General features: G+C 40.7%; 1 protein-coding gene across 1 annotated transcript in view; it reads right to left on the bottom strand.

Annotated features, from left to right (window-relative positions):
* Positions 1 to 19,208, bottom strand: part of DIAPH1 (diaphanous related formin 1) — an 82,703-nt gene that overhangs the window by 36,497 nt on the left and 26,998 nt on the right. Inside the window, exons 4-18 of the mRNA XM_069107375.1 lie at positions 18,969 to 19,070; positions 16,753 to 16,883; positions 16,551 to 16,637; positions 12,531 to 12,594; positions 11,540 to 11,679; positions 10,971 to 11,079; positions 9,717 to 9,827; positions 9,423 to 9,541; positions 8,604 to 8,720; positions 7,677 to 7,792; positions 4,043 to 4,107; positions 3,012 to 3,191; positions 2,135 to 2,848; positions 1,158 to 1,272; positions 665 to 673 (exon numbers count right to left, since the gene is read on the bottom strand). Of these exons, the coding sequence (XP_068963476.1) occupies positions 665 to 673; positions 1,158 to 1,272; positions 2,135 to 2,848; positions 3,012 to 3,191; positions 4,043 to 4,107; positions 7,677 to 7,792; positions 8,604 to 8,720; positions 9,423 to 9,541; positions 9,717 to 9,827; positions 10,971 to 11,079; positions 11,540 to 11,679; positions 12,531 to 12,594; positions 16,551 to 16,637; positions 16,753 to 16,883; positions 18,969 to 19,070 (2,179 nt within the window). The remainder of the gene's footprint in view (positions 1 to 664; positions 674 to 1,157; positions 1,273 to 2,134; positions 2,849 to 3,011; positions 3,192 to 4,042; positions 4,108 to 7,676; positions 7,793 to 8,603; positions 8,721 to 9,422; positions 9,542 to 9,716; positions 9,828 to 10,970; positions 11,080 to 11,539; positions 11,680 to 12,530; positions 12,595 to 16,550; positions 16,638 to 16,752; positions 16,884 to 18,968; positions 19,071 to 19,208) is intronic.

The raw sequence follows: 19,208 nt of genomic DNA, 5'->3' as shown, positions 1-19,208 counted from the left end.
CAGTGTGAGAATTGGAAAAATACCTAAACGGAGCTGAAAGAGCAGTAAAAAAGTCATATAGTACCTGGTTTCAAGTTCCAGGTCCACCTTTGATTAATTGTAATATTAGTTAAGTCTTTTGACCATTCTGAACCTCAGTATTCTCATTTATAAAATGGAAGATGGCAACACCTGTTCCCACTCCATAGAGCCATTATGATGATCAGATGAGATAATGTATATTACAATACTCTGAGCACATATATAAAGAGCTTTTATGGATATAACACTCTATACAAATTTAAGGTTTACTAACAACAATAAGCAACAGGGGAACATATGAAACAACATCAGAGGTAACTGCCCATCATTTTCCAAAAAAGTGAGCAGGTAGCTTGAATAATGCCTTAAATTCATGTAGAGCTTTCTTTCCTACTAATTTAGAGGTTTCCTTACAATACCGGTTAACCCTATGAGATCCTAAAGAGTTTAAAGAACATCCTACCAAATAATTCACATATGGCCTCATTCAGAAAGAATTGAATTCCCAATATTGTGACTCAGTTACCTGAATATTTCCTTTTGCATTCACTCAACACTACTTTTCCTCTCTGCCTCTTTTTTTGTTCTCAATTTGAGAGACCCAACTTTAATTCTATGAAATTCTCTGCCATGCTATACTCACCTTTGGAAGCTGCAGGAGAAGTGGGCCAGGGAGAAAAAAAAACCACCAGAAGTTGGAATGAAATGAGAGAAAGAAGAATCAGATCTAGTTCACTGTTATCTGTAGCCAACCACACACCCACTTCAACAAAATCTACCAAGACATGACAGGCACAAGGCACAGTCAGAGCTAGATCATTAAGTGTGCCATAGGCCATGCTGAAATCATACTACCCGTAGGGATGATATGGCTCTTTAGCAGAAATTAATGTAACCACAAGATAATTCAGAAATGGTTAAGCCTCATCCACTCCAAGAACACTCATATTTATAATCCTGTTATCCTCAAAACAAGAAAACATGTTTGTTTTTCCTAAGAGACAAGCCCCATTATAAACCACCCAATATCTCCTTCCTACCCTCGGTTTCCTTTCCTAGGTTAGCCAAAGCTGATAAATTCCTCCTCCACAGGGTAGTCCCTGGACCTGAACTGTCCCCTGAAGGAAAGTACTTACTTTTTGTCTGGGCTGAGAAGGTAAGCGTGAGCTTGGCAAATAGCTCACTGTTCTCAAACCGGTCTTCCTTTACCTTTGTCCAAAAACAGTCCTGGGAGAGATCCTCAGCAACAAACTGTGGACACAGACAAGGTCTGGAGTCACTATTGTAGGCTTTATACTTTCCCACTCATGAAAACTAAACTGCAGATATGGGAAGCAGCTAGACAAATTTTAAAGCACCAATTTACAGGACTAAGGTTCCAACAAAATGTCCTGAAGCAGCTACATTTTTAAAGCTGACTTCAGATTAAGACATAAAGAAACTTCTTTAGTTCTGTCATCTCTCTTAAAAAAGTCCAGACTCAAAGCTCTCTAGCTCTAGCAACTCAGATTCCTGAGACTGTGGTATATTCTTTCCACTAAAGCTAATTCTAAATGTGTTAATTTTGTCAAATGAATAAATCAGTCAACTGAACCCATCAATCTTTTCATTTGAACCAACTTACTCAGAATCCTAATGGTTTCAAAATACCCTCCAATAAGGCTCAGTTTAGACATGGTCTTTGTTAAAGTTCAAAAAAGGAAGAAAGATACAGGTGTATGTATTTTAACGACAAATGGAATTTGTAACTTTTAAAGCAGGACAATTATCAGCTGGCTAAAAACTTTGGAATAGCTGATTATGAAATTTTGTTATCACAGTGCTGCCATCTTCTGGAGCAAAAGGTAAAGTACATTAAGTTGATAATAAATCCAAAATTTAAAGGCCAGAAAGAAGTGGGCTAAATTCTCCGTGGAGGTAGAAAGGCACTTTGTATACATGAATCTTAATAAATCGATGTTGAACGGGGCCAATCCTGGGACTCTGAAGACAGACTGGGCCAAAGGAAAGTAAAGGAAGTCTATTCTGGGAGATCACTCACTTAAAAAGGCTGAGTCAAGAACCTGATGCAGCTTTTTGACCACAGGCTTTCGAATTTGGCAGCAACTCTCACCTTGGACCAGTTTGGCCTTCGGAGCTGCACCTCTGGCTTATAAAGCTTCTTTGGAACCAATCCATAGGGTAGAGCTGGAGCCGCAGTCACTCCCAGACCCCCAAATGCAGGGGGGGGAGGAGGCATACCCATTCCTGGGGGAGGTGGAGGGATACCAGGAACCCCCAAGAGTGGAGGGGGTGGAGGGATTCCAGCACCACCAGGTAAGGGGGGAGGAGGTGGGGGCATTCCAGCACCTCCAGGGAGGGGAGGGGGAGGAGGAATGCCACCTCCACCAGGGAGGGGAGGGGGAGGAGGAATGCCACCTCCACCAGGGAGGGGAGGAGGAGGAGGAATGCCACCCCCACCAGGGAGGGGAGGGGGAGGAGGAATGCCAACTCCACCAGGGAGGGGAGGGGGAGGAGGAATGCCAACTCCACTAGGCAAGGGAGGAGGAGGGGGTGGAGGAGATATAAAAACGCAACCAGATAAAGGAAGGGGTGGGGGTGGAGGGGGTATAGTAACACCACCAGGTAGAGAAGAAGGCGGAACAGTAACACCGCCAGGTAAAGGAGGGGGTGGGGGTGGAGAAGGTATGTTAGAGTTGCCAGGCAAAGGAGGGGCAGGGGGAACAGTGTCACTGCTAGGGTCAAGAGGAACAGAAGAGACTACTGCAGCTGAGAGAGAAGCCATATCTTTCTTGACATCTTCCAGCTCCTTTGACAAATTGACAACCTACAGAAGAAAGCAACACCAACATAAGAAATCAAGTACTTTCCACCTACACTGCCAGCAGAGGGTAGTTCCTTCTGACTCTTAGGCATGCCTATCTTGAGGCTTTAGAATAACCAATATCAATAGGTGGCAACAGACCCGACTTCTCCTGCCCAGATGTTACCTTTCCAGTCAGCTGAGAGACTTCAGCCTCCAGGTCCTTTTTCTCAGTAGCTAATTGTTGTTTCTCTGCATCCAATGTTTGTTTCTCTCCTTGTAGGTCCTGGAGCTTCTGTTCAAAGTCACTCTCCATCTTTTTCATTTCCACCTGTAGCTCATGCCGGGCCGTTAGCTCTGAATCCAGCTAAGGAAAAAAAAAATTAATATTCCAGGAAGCTACTCTGTCTCCCAGGGCAAGGCACAGAACTCTCTCTGTAATATACTATATTATGTTGCTATTTTACTTCTGGAGCTGCCCCATACCAGAGGCAAGCCTAGGAAGGAGGAATGATAATGCCTCGACCCTAAAACTTGAGTGCAGAGAGGGTGGATCCTAGATATTATTTTAAATAGTCTTCCCATTTCTGGAGTCACAGCTATAGGTTTGAAGTTTAAGGACATTTCCTTTATTCAACCCAGACAGTTATCAGAAGTAGTTTACATTTTTATAGCCCTTTAAGATTTATGAAGCAAAGCATGCAAAAGGGGATTTGGGAGCAAAAGTAAGAGAGCACTAAGGTGCTCTATAATGGTCACAGAGAACCCGAAGAACACAGGGCCAGGTGAAGACAGATGGCATCATAGCCACAAAAATCTAGTCCTGTTCAGGACCTTATTGCTCCAAAGGAAGAAACCTAGGAATGCCGATGCAACCAAAGGGAGCAGTTATTTAGGGTCACCGTTTGTATATCTATTCTGTTAACGGCCCAGGAAAGAAAATAATATAAGAACAGTATTGTTTCTACTTGTCCATACCCATGCTACTTTCTAAATTAAGCAGATAAAAAAGGCCCTCCTAAGACAGGACTCTTTCCATAGACCCAAACTGGGGTGCCAACCTCACCAAAACAACTGGGGAAGAGGAGAGGGGGATAGATGTGGAGGCAGGGATGGAGGAAAAGAGCAAACTAGTGCGTTAGGCAGCCAAGACTAACTCTCAGACAAAAAGAAGATGGAAATGCTTTAAGTAAACCTTCTCTGGCTCCTCATAATCACCTTCTTTTCCAACTCTATAGCTTTGGCCTCAGTTTTCTCAACTTTTGTTTTATCGATCATTTGATCTGGAAAAAAAGAGAAGATAAGAAGTGAAATTTCCAATTCTCTCTGTCCTCTCACTCCATCCTATAAAAGAAGTATTCTAATATCCTCTGGAATGTATTTTAAAAAGCAGATCCCTTGGGGTGGCCAGGTAGCACAGCGAATAAGAGCACTGATCCCCAGGGATGACCTGGGGATCGAATCCGGGCTCAGACACTTAGCACCCACCCAGAAACACCTGGCCATGTAACCTTTGGCAAGTTACTTAACCCCAATTGCTTAGGGGTGGCCAAGTGGCTCAGCTAGTAACAGCACCGGCTCCAGTGTCAGGATGACCTGGGGATCGAATCTGGGGCTCTGATACTTAGCACCACACCCAGAAATAACTGGCCATGTAACCTTGAGCAAGTTACTTAACCCTGATTGCTTTAAAAAAAAAAAAAGCAGATCCCTTTTCCCCATTACTTTCAACCTAAATGGATTTATAATTCCCAGTTTCACATATAAAGTATGAACCTCTAGAATACTACTGGAGTACCTCCCAGGTTCAAAGTTGTGAATATGTATAAAAATAAGGATGAGATCTAGATACAAGACAGGTGGAAAGGCCAGTAAATTATATGGATATAAAACCACATCTCCTCACACATGCTTTTATTTTCCTATTTCCATAGAGGGCATTAGGATCCTTCTAGTCAAACAGGCTCAAAAACCTCAGTCGTCTCTCAACTTGTCATTTTCTCTTATCCCACATATCTAATCAGTTGCTAAAGTCTTGCTGATTCTATCTCCACAACATCTTATAACCATCCTTTTCTTTCCACTCACATAGCTACTACCCAAGATCATGATCTTATCGGGACTTACTTCAATAGCCTTACTTTGTGGGGAGGGAAGATGGCTGAGCAGGGAGGGAGTGGTTTGTGGCACTGTTTATTACAAATTTGTGGTAAAAAATATTATAATGGAGATGTTTTATATTTAAACTTTGGTGACAAGAATATAATATAGCTCTTTATATAAAGAACCATGACATCAACAACAACTGAGAAATACAGTATATAGATTATCATCTGCTTTCATATGGTCTTCCTCATTAAGAACATAATCTGATGTTCATCACTTCTATTAAAAGAAGCTCATGGGTGTTGATGCTCCCTCCATAGGAAGATACAGATGAACAGTTAAGAAAGAACAAAGTTCCCACTGGCATCCCTCCTATGTCCTGTGATTAAAAGGAAACTGACCTAAATTATTATAATGCCCAAAAGATTAAACATAACTTTACACTTCCAATTCTGTTCTGTCTTCTTCATGATAAGTGGTATTATTTGTCTACTAAGTATTTGTAGATGTAAACATGTTTCCCAACTAAAGTCCTAACTGGCTAACCCACTTCCCAGATGTTCAAGCCCATCACTTCATCCTGAGTCCAAGGATATAGAGAACAAGGTACATAGAATTCTGAACTCTAAAATTATATAATGTCAGATTCACCCTTTAGTAAACTGTGAAAGGCCTGGATAAACTATTTTGAGATCCATTTAATATTATCATCTATCTGGCTAATTTATCTGACTGCCTTGGCTCTGAGGGAAGCAGGGTCTTGACTATAAAATCCAAGCCCAGGGAGAGTAGGAGCTCCTATGACTGCTGGATTTCTAACTTCCATAATCTGCTATTATTCCCAGCCATATGTGTGGCACCTCAGCCAGGTGCTTTCAATTACCTTGTTCATAAAAAGAAGGTATCAACATTTAAATTAGTTTCTACTTCAAATGGAAAAATGTTCTAGGGGCTTGTAGCAGAAAGTTGCCTTGTCCATTCATGTTCCTTTAAATGGTAGCACCAGAGTAAGGAAAATGTGTTGATGGCCAAATGTTTACAACTGCTAATGTAATCTACCTAGTCCCAGGATAAATGTCCTATTTTTTTTTTTTGACCTTTTACAATAGCCTTCTCCTAGGTCTCCCTACCTAAAGACTCTCCCCAATCCAATACATCTTCCACAGATTTGCCACAGTGATATTCCTGAAGACAAAGTGAAATGAATCCTGACCTAAAGAAGTTTACATTCTCTAAAGACAGATGAGAGAGAAGGGGGGAGGGAGAGAGGATATAAAATGATTTTTGTGGGTAACTCTTAGTTTAAGAGGTTCAGGAAAGGCTTCATGAAGGTAAAACTCGAATTCAGTCTCTGAGTAAACTAGGGGTTCCAAAAGGAATAAGTGATGGGAAAGTGCATTCAAGGCATAGATTTTTTTACCTTTGTATTATACCTTGGAATATATTAAAAGAATAGATCCTTTCCTTACCCTCTCTACAAACCAAATCCCTCTACACACAGACATACAGACATAGACACAGACACACACACACACATACACACACTAAAGAAGTTTACCTTCCCTAGATACAAAGGCATAGAGATAGGAAAAGTAAGGATAGGATAACTAGATCATAAAGTTATGTCACAGCAACATGTAATTCGGACCAAAAAGATAGACCAACACTACATTGTGAAGGGTTTTCAATGCCAAACAGAGGAGTTTCTATTTTCTTCTAGGTAACAGAGAACCTAAATACCCTAGAGAATAAAGAATGGAGTTTACTCAGTAAAGCTGTGACATGGTTAGACCTGGACTTTGGAAAAATCATTTTGGCAGCTCTGTGGAGGATAGAATGTGGTGAAGAAAGACTTAAGGTAGGGAGACTAATTAGGAGGCTATTACAACAGTTCAGAAAAGGACCTAAAACTAGGCTGGTGACTATTTGGGGAGAGAAGGTGTTGGATGCAAGAGATGGATGCTGGGGTAGAACTGGTAAGATTTGGTAGTTGATGGGATTTCTGGGGTCAGTGAGAGTAGCTGAAGATGACACGAAGGTGGCAAACCTGAGTGACTGGTAGAATAGTGTTACCCGGGGCAGTAATACAGAAGTTTAGAAGAGAATAGGTTTGAAAGGAAAGAGTTATTTTGGACATGTTGCATTTGAGATGCCCAAGGACATTTAGTTCAAAATGTCCAAAGTTGGTGCTACAAGCTGGGGCTCAGGGAGGAGACAAGGACAAGACACAAAATAAAATCTCTTCCATTTGGTATTTAAAACCCTTCAAGTCCTTCAAGCCCTTGGTTTGGCTACAACCTCTCTCTCCAGTGTTATTATACATTCATTCTCTTCAGGTACTCTTCTTCAGTAAAGCCAAACTAGCCTTGTCATTGTTCTTCACACACAACACTCAACTGCCCATCCTCTTATCTGCCTCACAGAAGGCCTAGTTTCCTTTAGAGCTAGGCTCAAGTGCCACCTCCTACGTGAGGCCTTTCCAGATCCTCCCAGTGAGCGCCACAAAATGATTTGGCATTTATTTTGGATGTACTTCTCTGTGTACATGCTGTCCCCCTCTCCAAAACAAGAGATTTGTGAGGAACAAGGATAATGTCATTTTTGTCTGTCTCCCCAACACCCAGTATTATGTCTGGCACTTAATAAGTGCTTATTTTTTTGGTTAATTAACTGGGAAGGGAAATGGAAGGTAGAGAGGATGTTCCGATGAAAAGCCAATAGCAGTAGTAGTTACCCCTGGGCTTACCAATCAATCCTTCAATGTCTATTTGGAGGTGTCGGCATTTGAAGTCAGGATCAGTGCCATTCTTGTGCAGCACTATCTGGGATATACACTCATCTATAAGTTTATAGTACTGAGGTCTGCAAAAAAGGAAAAGAAAGTAAAGAATAACCAAAATACTCTCAGGCACCAAAGAAGCTCTAGAACCTAGAAGTCACATGGCTGCAATAAACAATTCTAGTGCCTTTCCTCCACTGGTTATTTCAAATTCATCCAAACCATAGCCTGTTTGTACAGAGTTGTCTCCCTGGGTAGACTCTAAGTTCTTAGAGACAAGGGCCTTCCTTTTATCTTTTTTTGTGTCCCCTTCGCTTCACACAGTATCTGGCACAAAGAAGCTTAATAAATGTCGGTATGGTGTCCCAGGGAAAAAACTTGAGATAAGGTCCTTTTTGGAAATCTGAAATAAGATTGTTATATCCATGCCATGAACTATTCCACTTCAGCTGCCCTGAGTTTTCTGGATAATCAGGCCCAAATCCCTGCTCTCTCACCCCATTTTTCAGACCCCTTTCCTCTCCCCAAAGAACTCTGTGTTGGTTTTCCTCTGACAGGACAGTACTAGCATCATCTGCTGACTATTCCTTTTCAATCAAATGGGCAGGTGTGGCCCTCTTATTCCAAATGGAAATTACTTTAAAGATAACCTTAAAATGTCCCCACCCCAAAAGAGATTGCACCCTTTATACCTCTCAGCCAATCAGAGGTGGTTTTCTGCCTAATTAAAGAGAAAATTCTCAGACACCTATGGCTATGAGGGAACGCTAGTCCTTAGTCTTCTTTACTCCCTCTACTCTACTCTGTAATCTAAAAGTTTGTCTTTCCTCCTTAATTTAACACTAAAGTAGCTGCCTGCCCCTGGCTTTCCCAGACACCCTGCCACCACCCCACCTGGCCTCGTAGTCATTTCGGACCAGCAGCAGGTGCTGCAGGATAGACAGGAAGAGTGGCTCGGCCTTTGAATCTTTAACTGTATTCAGGAGGATCTGGAAAACTTCACTGAAATCAGTGGGAAAGGGCTAAGGAAAACATGACTTTAGAAACTAGGCTAACCACAGATTCCTGACAGTTCTTAGGAATTCTATGAAATGCCCCACTTTAAGGAGCTGCCCTCCCAAAAAAACAAACTCCGCCACTAGCACATGGAAAAGTTCCATCTCCTAAGCCCCCTCAATTCAAGAGACCACTGTGGAAAAGGGCTATGTTGTATAATTCTTCAGATCCAGAAGACGAAGTAGCGAAGAGAACATAAAGTAACTACAAAAGGAGTTGCACCAGACTTTAGCATGTAACCAGATTACTGCCAGTGATTCTCAATCCTCACCTAAGAAATATACACAAAGTAGTCAAGGGCACATAAACCTCCTCAAAAGGTCATGCTCTGGCCACATTCCTTGACCCATGTTTTCTTGTGATTAAATTCAAATCTCTTAGTATTTCCAGGAAGCAAATACTAATCTTTCTAGCCTCCTCTGTTGTAAAGGACTCTCTGATGTCACTGTCTAAGGTTTCTCAGACAAAAAAAGCCTGAGAATATTGTTGAGAATGTCCAAAAGGTTCTCTTGCTGACTCAATTATAGGGACGTGGACCCTAATTCCTTAAGCAGTGAAATCTTTCTTAGGACATAAGGATTTCACCCAAAGTTCAGCTGCTACAAATGAATTTAACACAGGCACCACATCTGGAGCCACTATTCAACAGAAGGATATTCCATTTCCATTCGTATGTCTTCCAGTCTTCCCTTTAGGTCATAGGAATCCTCCTCCCCTTGTTCATCAAAGACAGACAACTGTACCTTCATATCTTCATTCTCCATCAGCCGCAGGTCCTATCAACAGTCAAATACAGGCATCAAAGAACTTAGAAGTGGCCATTGTGTTTTGGTTGTTTTCCAAAATTGTTTTAAACACATAACCAAGGCTTTAAAGAGAATGAGAGATACTACTGCAGAGAGAAAAAGGAAAAAACAAGTCATATTATAATTCTGAAGAACTTTCCCTCACCTTAAGCACTTGCTGCAGACCTGATCGCATCAGCTCACTTCGGATGTGAACTCTGAAATCAAGTTCTTCTGCAGGTGTGATGAGGGCATTGATCAACTGTAGACATCCCACCTAAGATGGAATGACAAGATAGCTGGGTCAATGTTAACTTCCAGAGGAAACTAAGGAAGGTTCTTTTTCTAATAAACTTATTTTTAGAGGAAAATACATACCCCCTCAACATCTAACATAGATCCTATAAGATCCATTAAAGTCAGACCCAATCTAATCACTAGCCTGAATAGATCAGAGTTCTTAATATAATTCCTGGGCCCATGAAACCCTGGACTGGCCAAGTGTCTTCCTTGTTTCAAAATTCAGTTTTCCCAGCTATAAAAGTCACAGCAATTTCCTAGTCAGCATTGAATCAATGATGGGTTACCAGAGGCTATTTGGTCCAAGACAGTTTTCTGGACTTTTGTTTGTTTTTTCCAGCTGAGACCTATCACTAGTACAGGAAGCTCCTCAGTGAGGAAACTCCTTTTACCAAGGCTCATCAGCAATTCATCTATAACTCAGTCTTGAGATGCACTGAGATGACATGGAGAGACTGGATGACTTGCCCAGTTTTATACTGCTAGTTTGTCTCAGAGGTTGGACTTGAACCCTGGTCAGCCTGATTCCAATACTCCATATCAAACTGTCTCTCAACCCAAACCATACCTAACCAAAATTCCTTTCTACAATATGACTGACAAGTGGTCATCTAGTCTCTGTTTGAGAACCAAGTATCTCCTGTGTGTTCCACATCTGGTCGATTCTAATTACTAGAGAATGTTTCCTTACGTTAAGTCTAAATCTGCTTCTCTGTAAATTCCACCCAATGGCTCCTACTAGGACCTACTTGGCCCTCCAGGACCAAGCAAAACAAGTCTAATATTTTTCCCCTAAATTTTTAAATATTTGAAAACCACCATCCTGACTCCTCTAAGTCTTCTCTTTTCTAGGTTAAATCTCTCAGTTTCTTTAAGCAGTTTTTATAGGGCATGGTCTCCAGTCCTGAATGTCAACATGCCAGATATGCACTAGCTTATCAATGTCCTTCCTAAAATGTGGCAACCAAGAAAGTCAGTTTTCTTAAGAAGTCTCATATTTATCCTTTAGCATAAAGCACACAAAAAGAAAACGCTCCATTTGTTCTAGTGAGAGACTGAAAGATCCAAGAAATATTGCCCCTTACATCTCCTTCCCAGGTGCTGCTCTCAAATAACATACCTTGAGGGCAATGGAGGTTCCACTCTTTAATCCCTCCAAGAGAGGCTGGAATCGGTCAACTTCCTCCATTTCTGCTCGCTCTGTCATAGCCTCCAGAACTCGTTCATTCCTGCATTGGAGGCAGTGGTTGAAAGGTGGGAAGTAAAGGATGGGGAAAAAGGAAGATAGATTATTCAGGGTCCTACCCAAAGGCATGGGTAAGAAGAGAAAAGAAAGGGTATAATTATTCTGGAATGACACAAGAAAGATCTTTTTGGAAGTATAGGAATATATCCACACCCCTCAGAGGCTTCAGAAGTGGACAGTGGTTCAAAGAATATCCTCTATACTAGTGACCCTAATACAAAGGTTTTTTTTTTTCTAAAGACAGCCACTCTACTTAGGACTCTTGTATGGGGAATAAGATCCACCAGACTCCATACTGAGTAGAACCACAGTCAATCCAAGCAACTGAGCACATTTCCTCGAACTCCAGCAAACAGCAAATGTGTCTCCAGCACATATACTTTCAGGGATTGAAAACACAAGGGAAAGGAAATGGGAAAGGAAGAAAATTCCAAGTCACATACATATCCTCAGGCTGTGGTAGAATACAGAGAGCAGACAGAAGCTTGGCTGCATCAATCATCATATTGGGGACAGCAGGGTCCATGGCTCTGACCAGCAGCAGGATTCCTTCTTCTGTTTCCAACATTGTCTTGATTCCAAACTGGCAAAGCAAGAACAGGAAAGAAGGATGTGAGGATTTTAGAGCCAAATGTAAGAATGTGAAGGGACAGTATTCCATGCCTCTTTCTCAGCAGAATCCCAGACTAAAAGACAAGGAAAATCTCTTCCTTCAGAGGTACAAGAACCCAAGTTCTCCAAGGATAGAGATGAACTACTCATTAATGTAAAATAAATGTGCAAATGAATAAGGAAAGGGAGAACTATTCTGAGAAAAAGTTATCTTTCTTATTATGAGTCAAAGCAGAAAGAGTAAAGGGATTCTAGAAACAGGCATAAGTGAGAAGTACTAGACTACACTGGGATGAGAGAGTAAGTAGTCAGGTGGCAGAGTGGATAAAGCACTGGGCTTTGGGGTCAAGAAAACCTGAGTTCAAATTCAGTCTCAGACACTTCCTAGCTATGTGACCCTGGAGAAGTGACAACCTGTTTGCTTCAGTTTCCTCAGTTATAAAATGAGGATCATGATAGCACCCTCTACCTCCCAGGGCTTTTGTGAGGATCAAATAAGATCATATTTGTAGAGCACTTAGCACAGTGCCTGGCATATTGTACATGCTATATAAATGCTAGTTATTAAGGAGAGAAGTCAGACTTTTGAAAAGAATATGTGCAGGTTAGGAAACTAAAAAGCACAGGACAAAAAAACAAGGGAGGAAGAGAACTAAGCTGGGAAGGACTAACAAAGGAAATACAGGTGCCACCAAAAAATAGGTATGAACCAGGATAATGGAAAGTTTTAACCTTGTGCTCTTGGCTGCCTCTTTGGAGCTGCTAAGTGGCGAGGGGACTGGGCGGCAGTGTGGGAGAGGTAGGGAGCTTGAAAGATCTCACCTTGTTGTTCATAAAAGCTTTTAAGCAGCGAATAATCTCATGTTTGTTGCGGCTGTCATAGCTTCTGCACAAAAAAGAAGCAATCAATGAAATGTCTTTAATGCTACATTCCCTCCCAACATCCAAAGAAGAGGCTCCTAAACTGTGACAAGACTCAGCCCTAAAATCCTAAAGATAGAAAAGAGGCAGAGTCATTCACTTCAACAAACATGTAAGTACTTTCTACAGAGGTAACTACAAAGACAATCCCAATCCTCAAGGAGCCTTACATTTTACAGAAGGAAATGAAATGCAACATGCAAATGAGTAAAGACAAGATCATCTGAGGAGAGAAATAGCACCCACAAGTAAGGGGAATTAGGAAACAATTCCTAGGGTAGGTCATCCTCTAGCTGAACCTTAGAGGAAGTTGAGGATTTTAAGTTAGAAGTATAGGTGAGAAAGGAATGCATTCCAAACACAGGGGAAAATAAGGCACAAAGACAGGAGGTGGGACACCCAAGTTTGAGGAACAGTAAATAGGATGATTTGTTAGGATTCTATTGAGTATGAAGGAGCTGAAAAGCTACCAGATTGTGAGGGACTTTACATATTAGGAGGAGTTTGTATTTTATCCTAGAGATATTAGAAAGTCACTGAAGACTTGAACAGGAAGCAACATGGTTAGACAAATGTTTCAGAACAATTATTTTGGCAGTTATTGAAGAGATCCATAAGTCCTGATCCTAGATAGTCCTGTCTTCTCTCTTCAGCTTCAAAGCTAAAAATCTAGTGGGAGTAGGACCACAAACCTTCCCACTAATCCTCCAGGCAACCACAGAATCAATTCTCTTTCATATTCTCCCAAGTCCTATCGTAACACCTCAGTGTGGTATGGACTACTAGCTCTGGATCGTTCAACCAATCTGGAAAGGCTTTAAATACTAATCCAATGATAAACTGCATGTCCACTGTTTGAAATCCAGCTGAACTAAATTTAATATTGTCACCATCATAAGTATCATGAATATTCTGTCCAATTCAACTCAGACTATTTACTAAATTATAAAAGGGCTGGTGGCTACATCAGTGGAAGGAGAAGTTTCATTAACAGAATTCCAGATCCCTGAAGCAATTGCTCAGTGAAGTACTAATTATTATTCAGAAAAATGCCCATTAGATTAAAACCTCATTCCATTATACCTTATTAAATTAAAAAAGCATTTATTGAGCACCTACTGTATGACAGGCACTCTACTAGGTATTGGGATGTTAAGGCAAAACACAAAGAATTTCTACCCTCGTGGAGTTTACATTCTACTAGGAAAAACAGGCATACACATAAGTATATAATAAATATATACAAAGAAAATACAAATAGGGAGGGGAGAACACTAAAAAGCAAAGTGGGGATCTCCTATAGGAGGTGGCATCTAAGCCATGTTTTGAAGGAGGTATGGGTGAAGAGGGAAACCACTGTAGGCATGGGGAACTGTCTAGGCAAAGGCATGGGAAAGGATATGGCTGAACAAAAAGTGTTTAAGAGGGAAGTAATAGACAATTATCCTGGAAAAAGAGGTTAGATTCAGATTATGAAGGATATTAAATGCTAGACTGGGGGACTTGTATTTTATCCTAAGAGAACTACTAAAGCCTCTTAAGCAAGGGAGTGTGATAGTCACAACTATGCTTTAGGAATGTCTATCTAACTGGCAGGCATCTATATACCTGGATTAGGCAGCTATGGATTAGGACTGAGATTAGGATTAGGCAGAGAAAAGACAAGACAAGGAGAACATTTAGGAGGCTCCTTTAAAAACCAAGGTGAGAAATGCTAAGGGCCTGAATTAGGATGCTGGATACAAGGGTGGAGTGAGCAGGCAGATAAGAGAAGCAGTAGAGGTAGAAACAACAAAACCCGGCCACTGGATATTGGGCATGAAGAGCGAGAATCAACTCAGGTTGTAAAACCTAGATGCCTGGAAGGGTAGTAGTAGGGGTACATGTGACAGAAGTAGGGAATTAAGAAAAGGAGTATATTTTAGGACACAGAGGAATTCTGTTTTGGACATACTGACTTTGCCTGTGGGACATTTAGATGGAGATTTCCAGCAGGATATTCTTAGTGCAGAGTTGAAGCTCAAGAAAGAAACAGTGGCTCAATATGTAGATGGGAGAGCCATATGAATAGAGACAATATATAACTCCTTGAGTGATGTTAAGGAGTGAGGTAAAGAAATCAGGAGAGGGAGTGGGAAAGGGGACAACCACTCTAATTCAGGTTCTCATCACCCCTCACCTAGGCTATGGAATTAGTTATCTAATTGGTTTCTCTGCCTCCAGTCTGTCCCCTCTCTAATCACTTTCCACACAGCTACAAAATTATCATTTCTAAATCCCAGGCTTGGCTATGTCAATTCTCTGCTTAAGAAGCTCTGATCTAGGATAAATGCAAATTCCTGTTTGCCATTTGAAACCCTTTACCAGTCTTGTTCTAGCTTTCCTTTGCAGACTGATTACTCCACTTTGCACACTCTGTTCCAGGCAGGCTGGCCGACTGCTTGTCTCCTACAGTCGACAGTCCCTGTTCTGCCTTGTGCCCTTTCCCTGGTTCTCCACCATGTCTGAAATGCTTTCCTTCCTCATCCCCAACACCTGTCACCTGCAGCTCAGCTCAAGTGCCACTTGGGGCCTTTCATGACTTCTTACATTAAATAGAGAACTGGATCTGGAGTCAGGTAAACCTGCCTCAGACATCTACTAGCTGCGTGACCCTGGGCAAGGCAATTAATCTGTCTTCCTCATCTGTAAAATGGTGTTACTACTAGCACCTAACTTCCAGGTTTACTGTGAGGAAAAAATGAGATATTTTTAAGTGCTTTGTAAACCTTTCAAGCACTATATAAATGCTAGCTATTCATTTTTAGCATCCCCAAACAAAATCACTTTGCATTTATTCCGTATATATCCTGTATTTATTTATCTTGGAATATGCAGTACTCCCCAGTAGAATGTAATGTTCTTGAGGGCAGGGACTGTTTCACTTTTGTATCTGTATCTCTACTCCCTAGCATATGGCATATGGTTGATGCTTAATAAATGTTTATTGATTGACTGATGAAGAGTGCCCAGGACAGAGTTCCAGGATATACCCATGCAAAGAAGATGGGACATGGATAACGATCCAAATAAAAAAAAGATAAGTAATAGATAGATAGGAGTACCAGAAGGTGATGGTATCATGAATACCCAATGAGAAGTAAACATCTAGGAGGTGACAAAAGTCAACAGTGTCAAAAGCTACAGCAAGAAGGAGGAGGGCTGAAAAAAGGTCACTGAGTTTAGCAGTTAGGAAATCACTCATAACTTTCAAGAGAATGGTTTCAGTAGATTGGTGGGGTTCTAAGCCAGACTGCCAAGGGCCTGAGAAGTGAGGAAGTGAAAATATTGAATATAAATAGCTATAAACTCAGACCTGGAGCACCACATCCAAAAAGTATGCCATATTTGGTAGTTTAAGTCCACTGTGATCATTCCATTTTTAGAGGAAAATCAGAAAGTTAGGAATGTCTATTTGACTCCAGCTTCAAGATGAGCCTAAATTGGCCCTAGGTACTTCCCCTGCTTCCCAACCTTCAAACTTACACTAAAATTAACCCATACTCCTAGCCCAGTCCTAGAACTTGACCAGCTTCTTGAAAGATATCTGGATCAAGGAGAACCCTGGGCAGGACAGATTTTACTAGACAGTTCTATATTTACCCAGACCTCACTTCTAGTTTGAGTGAGAATCATCTGGCCTCCAGAAGGTTAGGGAGATGTTTGATGTAGAGTATTTATTAAAGTTTAATTTTCAGATCCCTTTCCTTGTACCTTGCCTTACCCCTAAACCATCCAAGAGAAAAACTTCATCCCTAGATGAGAGTAATCTTCCACTCCATTACATCTTATGTAAAACAGCTGTCTATCACAAAATATATGGCAGCCTGCCCATTTTGTGCTTTCCTCTTTCCAGAAGACAAGAGATTCGGGAGCCCTCACCCAGGAGATTCCTCTCTCTCATCATGGAGTCGTTTAAGTATGTCCAGCAAGGATGCAAGGCCCTCAGCTCCAAAGGTCTGTACCCAGCTGTAAAGAATACACAGAATCAATGTAGTGTCAAATCAAATTTACAACTTGCACCTAGCATAATGCACCCTCAGACTTCTACAGTAGTTTTCCCCAACTAAAGCCAGCCTCTCACCTGACAGGGTTATTGTTAAGTGACACACGAAGGGATTCTAGGCAGCTAAGCAGAGGCATATCCTTTAAGCCTGAACGAAGCTCTTGGATGTACATCATGGCAGACCTGGAGCTCTCCTTTTGACTCATACCCTGTAAAGAAAGAGGGCAGAGATGACAAATCAATATCCAAGAGTCAAAACTAGCTAAACAACATTTCTTAGGACACCAGAGTCCTATCACTCAGACCACTGAGCAATGTGGTCTAATCAGTGGGATATGAGCAGAGGACTAGACCTACAGAGAATCTTTCCCCCTATACTTCATTAATAAAATTCATTCAGGACAAAGAGAAGGAGCCCAAACAGGAATTGAAGTATTCAGAGATGCACATTAGGATAAAATAGACTTACTACAGACAGACATAATATCTTCAAAATGAAGCAATGGCAGAATCTCCCAATGTTGTGTCCATATCTCAATACTCACTGCTTTCCAGCCTAGGAGAACCATATCTTAAACTATATTACAAAGCAGTACTCATCAAAAACAATTTGGCATTGGCTAAGAAACAGAATAGGGGATCAGTAGAATGGATTATATACACAATACACAGCAGTAAATGATTGTAGTAATCTAGTGTTTGATAAAACCAAAGATCCAAGCTTTGAAGCAAGAATTCACTATTTGACAAAAATTGCTGGGAAAACTGGAAAGTAGTTTGGCAAAAAAAATAGGTACAGACCAACATCTGACAACATATACCAAGATAAGGACAAATTGTGTATATGATTTAGACATAAAAGGTGGTATCATAAGCAAATTAGGGAAGGATGGAAAATTTTACCTGTCACATCTATGGTTAAGGGCAGAATTTTTGACCAAACAAGAGATAAGAGTGGATTACAGGAAATAAAATGGATAATTTTGATCACATCAAATTAAAAAGGTTTTGCACAAACAAAACCAAGGTTAGTCAACATTAGAAGGAAAAGGGGCAGCTAGGTGGTACAGTGAATAGAGCGCGGGCCCTGGAGTCAGGAGGACCTGAGTTCAAATTCAGCCTCAGACACTTAACACACACACACACACACACACACACAAAACTAGCCATGTGACCTTGAGCAAGTCACTTAACCCCAATTGCCCTACCTTACCTACCCTCCAAAAAGCAAAAAAAAAAAATTAGAAGGAAAACAGAAAACTAGGGACAAGGGGATTTTATAGCAAGTTTCTTTAATATCGGTCTCATTTCTCAAATATATAGGGAACTGAGTCAAAATTACAAAAATAAGAGCCATTCCCCAATTGATAAATGGCCAAAGTATAGGAAAAGGCAGTTTTCATAAGAAGAAATCAAAAGCTATCTATAATCAGATGAAAAAATATTCTAAATCACTACTGATTAGAGAAATACAAATTAAAACAACTCTGAGGTACCACATCACACCTATAAGATTAGATAGCATGATAGAAAGGGAAAATGACAAATGGAGGAGATGTGGAAAAACTGGGACACTAATGCATTTTTTGGCAGAATTGAGAACTAGCTCAACAATTCTAGAGAACAATTTGGAACCATGACTAAAGGATTATAAAACTGTGGACCAGCAATACCACTGCTACTTCTGTATCTCAGAGATCTAAGAAAAAGGACCAGAAGAAATATTTATAACAGCTCTTTGGTTAAGAATTAGAGAATGAAGGAATGCCCATCAACTAGGGAATGGCTGAACAAGCTGTGGTATATGACTGTGATGGAATACTATTGTTCTGTAAGAAATGATGAGGCAAATGGTTTCAGAAAAACCTGGGAAGATTTATATGAACTGATGCAAAGTCAAATGAGCAGATCCAAGAGAATACTGCACACAGTAACAGTAATACTGTAACAATGACCAGCTGTGAAAGACTTGGCTACTTTGATCAGTATAATGATCCAAGACAATTCCAAAGGACTCATGTTGAAAAATGCTATCTACCTTCAGAGAGAGAACTGATAAACTCTGCATGCAGACTGAAGCATAATGTTTTCACTTTTTCTTGCTTTTTTTTTTTTTGCAACATGGAAATATGCTCAACATGATTTCATATGTATAATTGATATCATATTACTTGCCTTCTTAAGGGGGAGGAATGGAAGAAGAGAATTTGGAACTCAAGATTTTTTAAAAATGAAAACCAAAAATACATCAATTATATATACACATATACACTTTTTTTTAAAAGAAAACTCACTGCCTTGGAAGTGTACAAGTACTGAGACACCATTTCCCTCTTGATGATGATGTCTTTCTCTCTCAAAGGTTGTTGCTTCTCCTCATTCAGGTTCATATCCACCTGGTAGGGTAAAAACGCAGAAAACACAATCAGCTCTGATGTTTTACATATTTACAGGGTTCTGTATTTGGTGCCCTTAGTAGAATTTTAGCACACTAAAAGTTCACTAAATAAATTCATCATTCCTTTCTCTGGACA

The sequence above is a fragment of the Petaurus breviceps genome, unplaced genomic scaffold (genome assembly GCF_028583685.1).
Source record: "Petaurus breviceps papuanus isolate PSGF00001 unplaced genomic scaffold, PetGlider_PUasm1.0 90035, whole genome shotgun sequence".
Lineage (NCBI taxonomy): Eukaryota > Metazoa > Chordata > Mammalia > Diprotodontia > Petauridae > Petaurus > Petaurus breviceps.
This window is presented reverse-complemented; position numbering and strand designations above follow the sequence as displayed.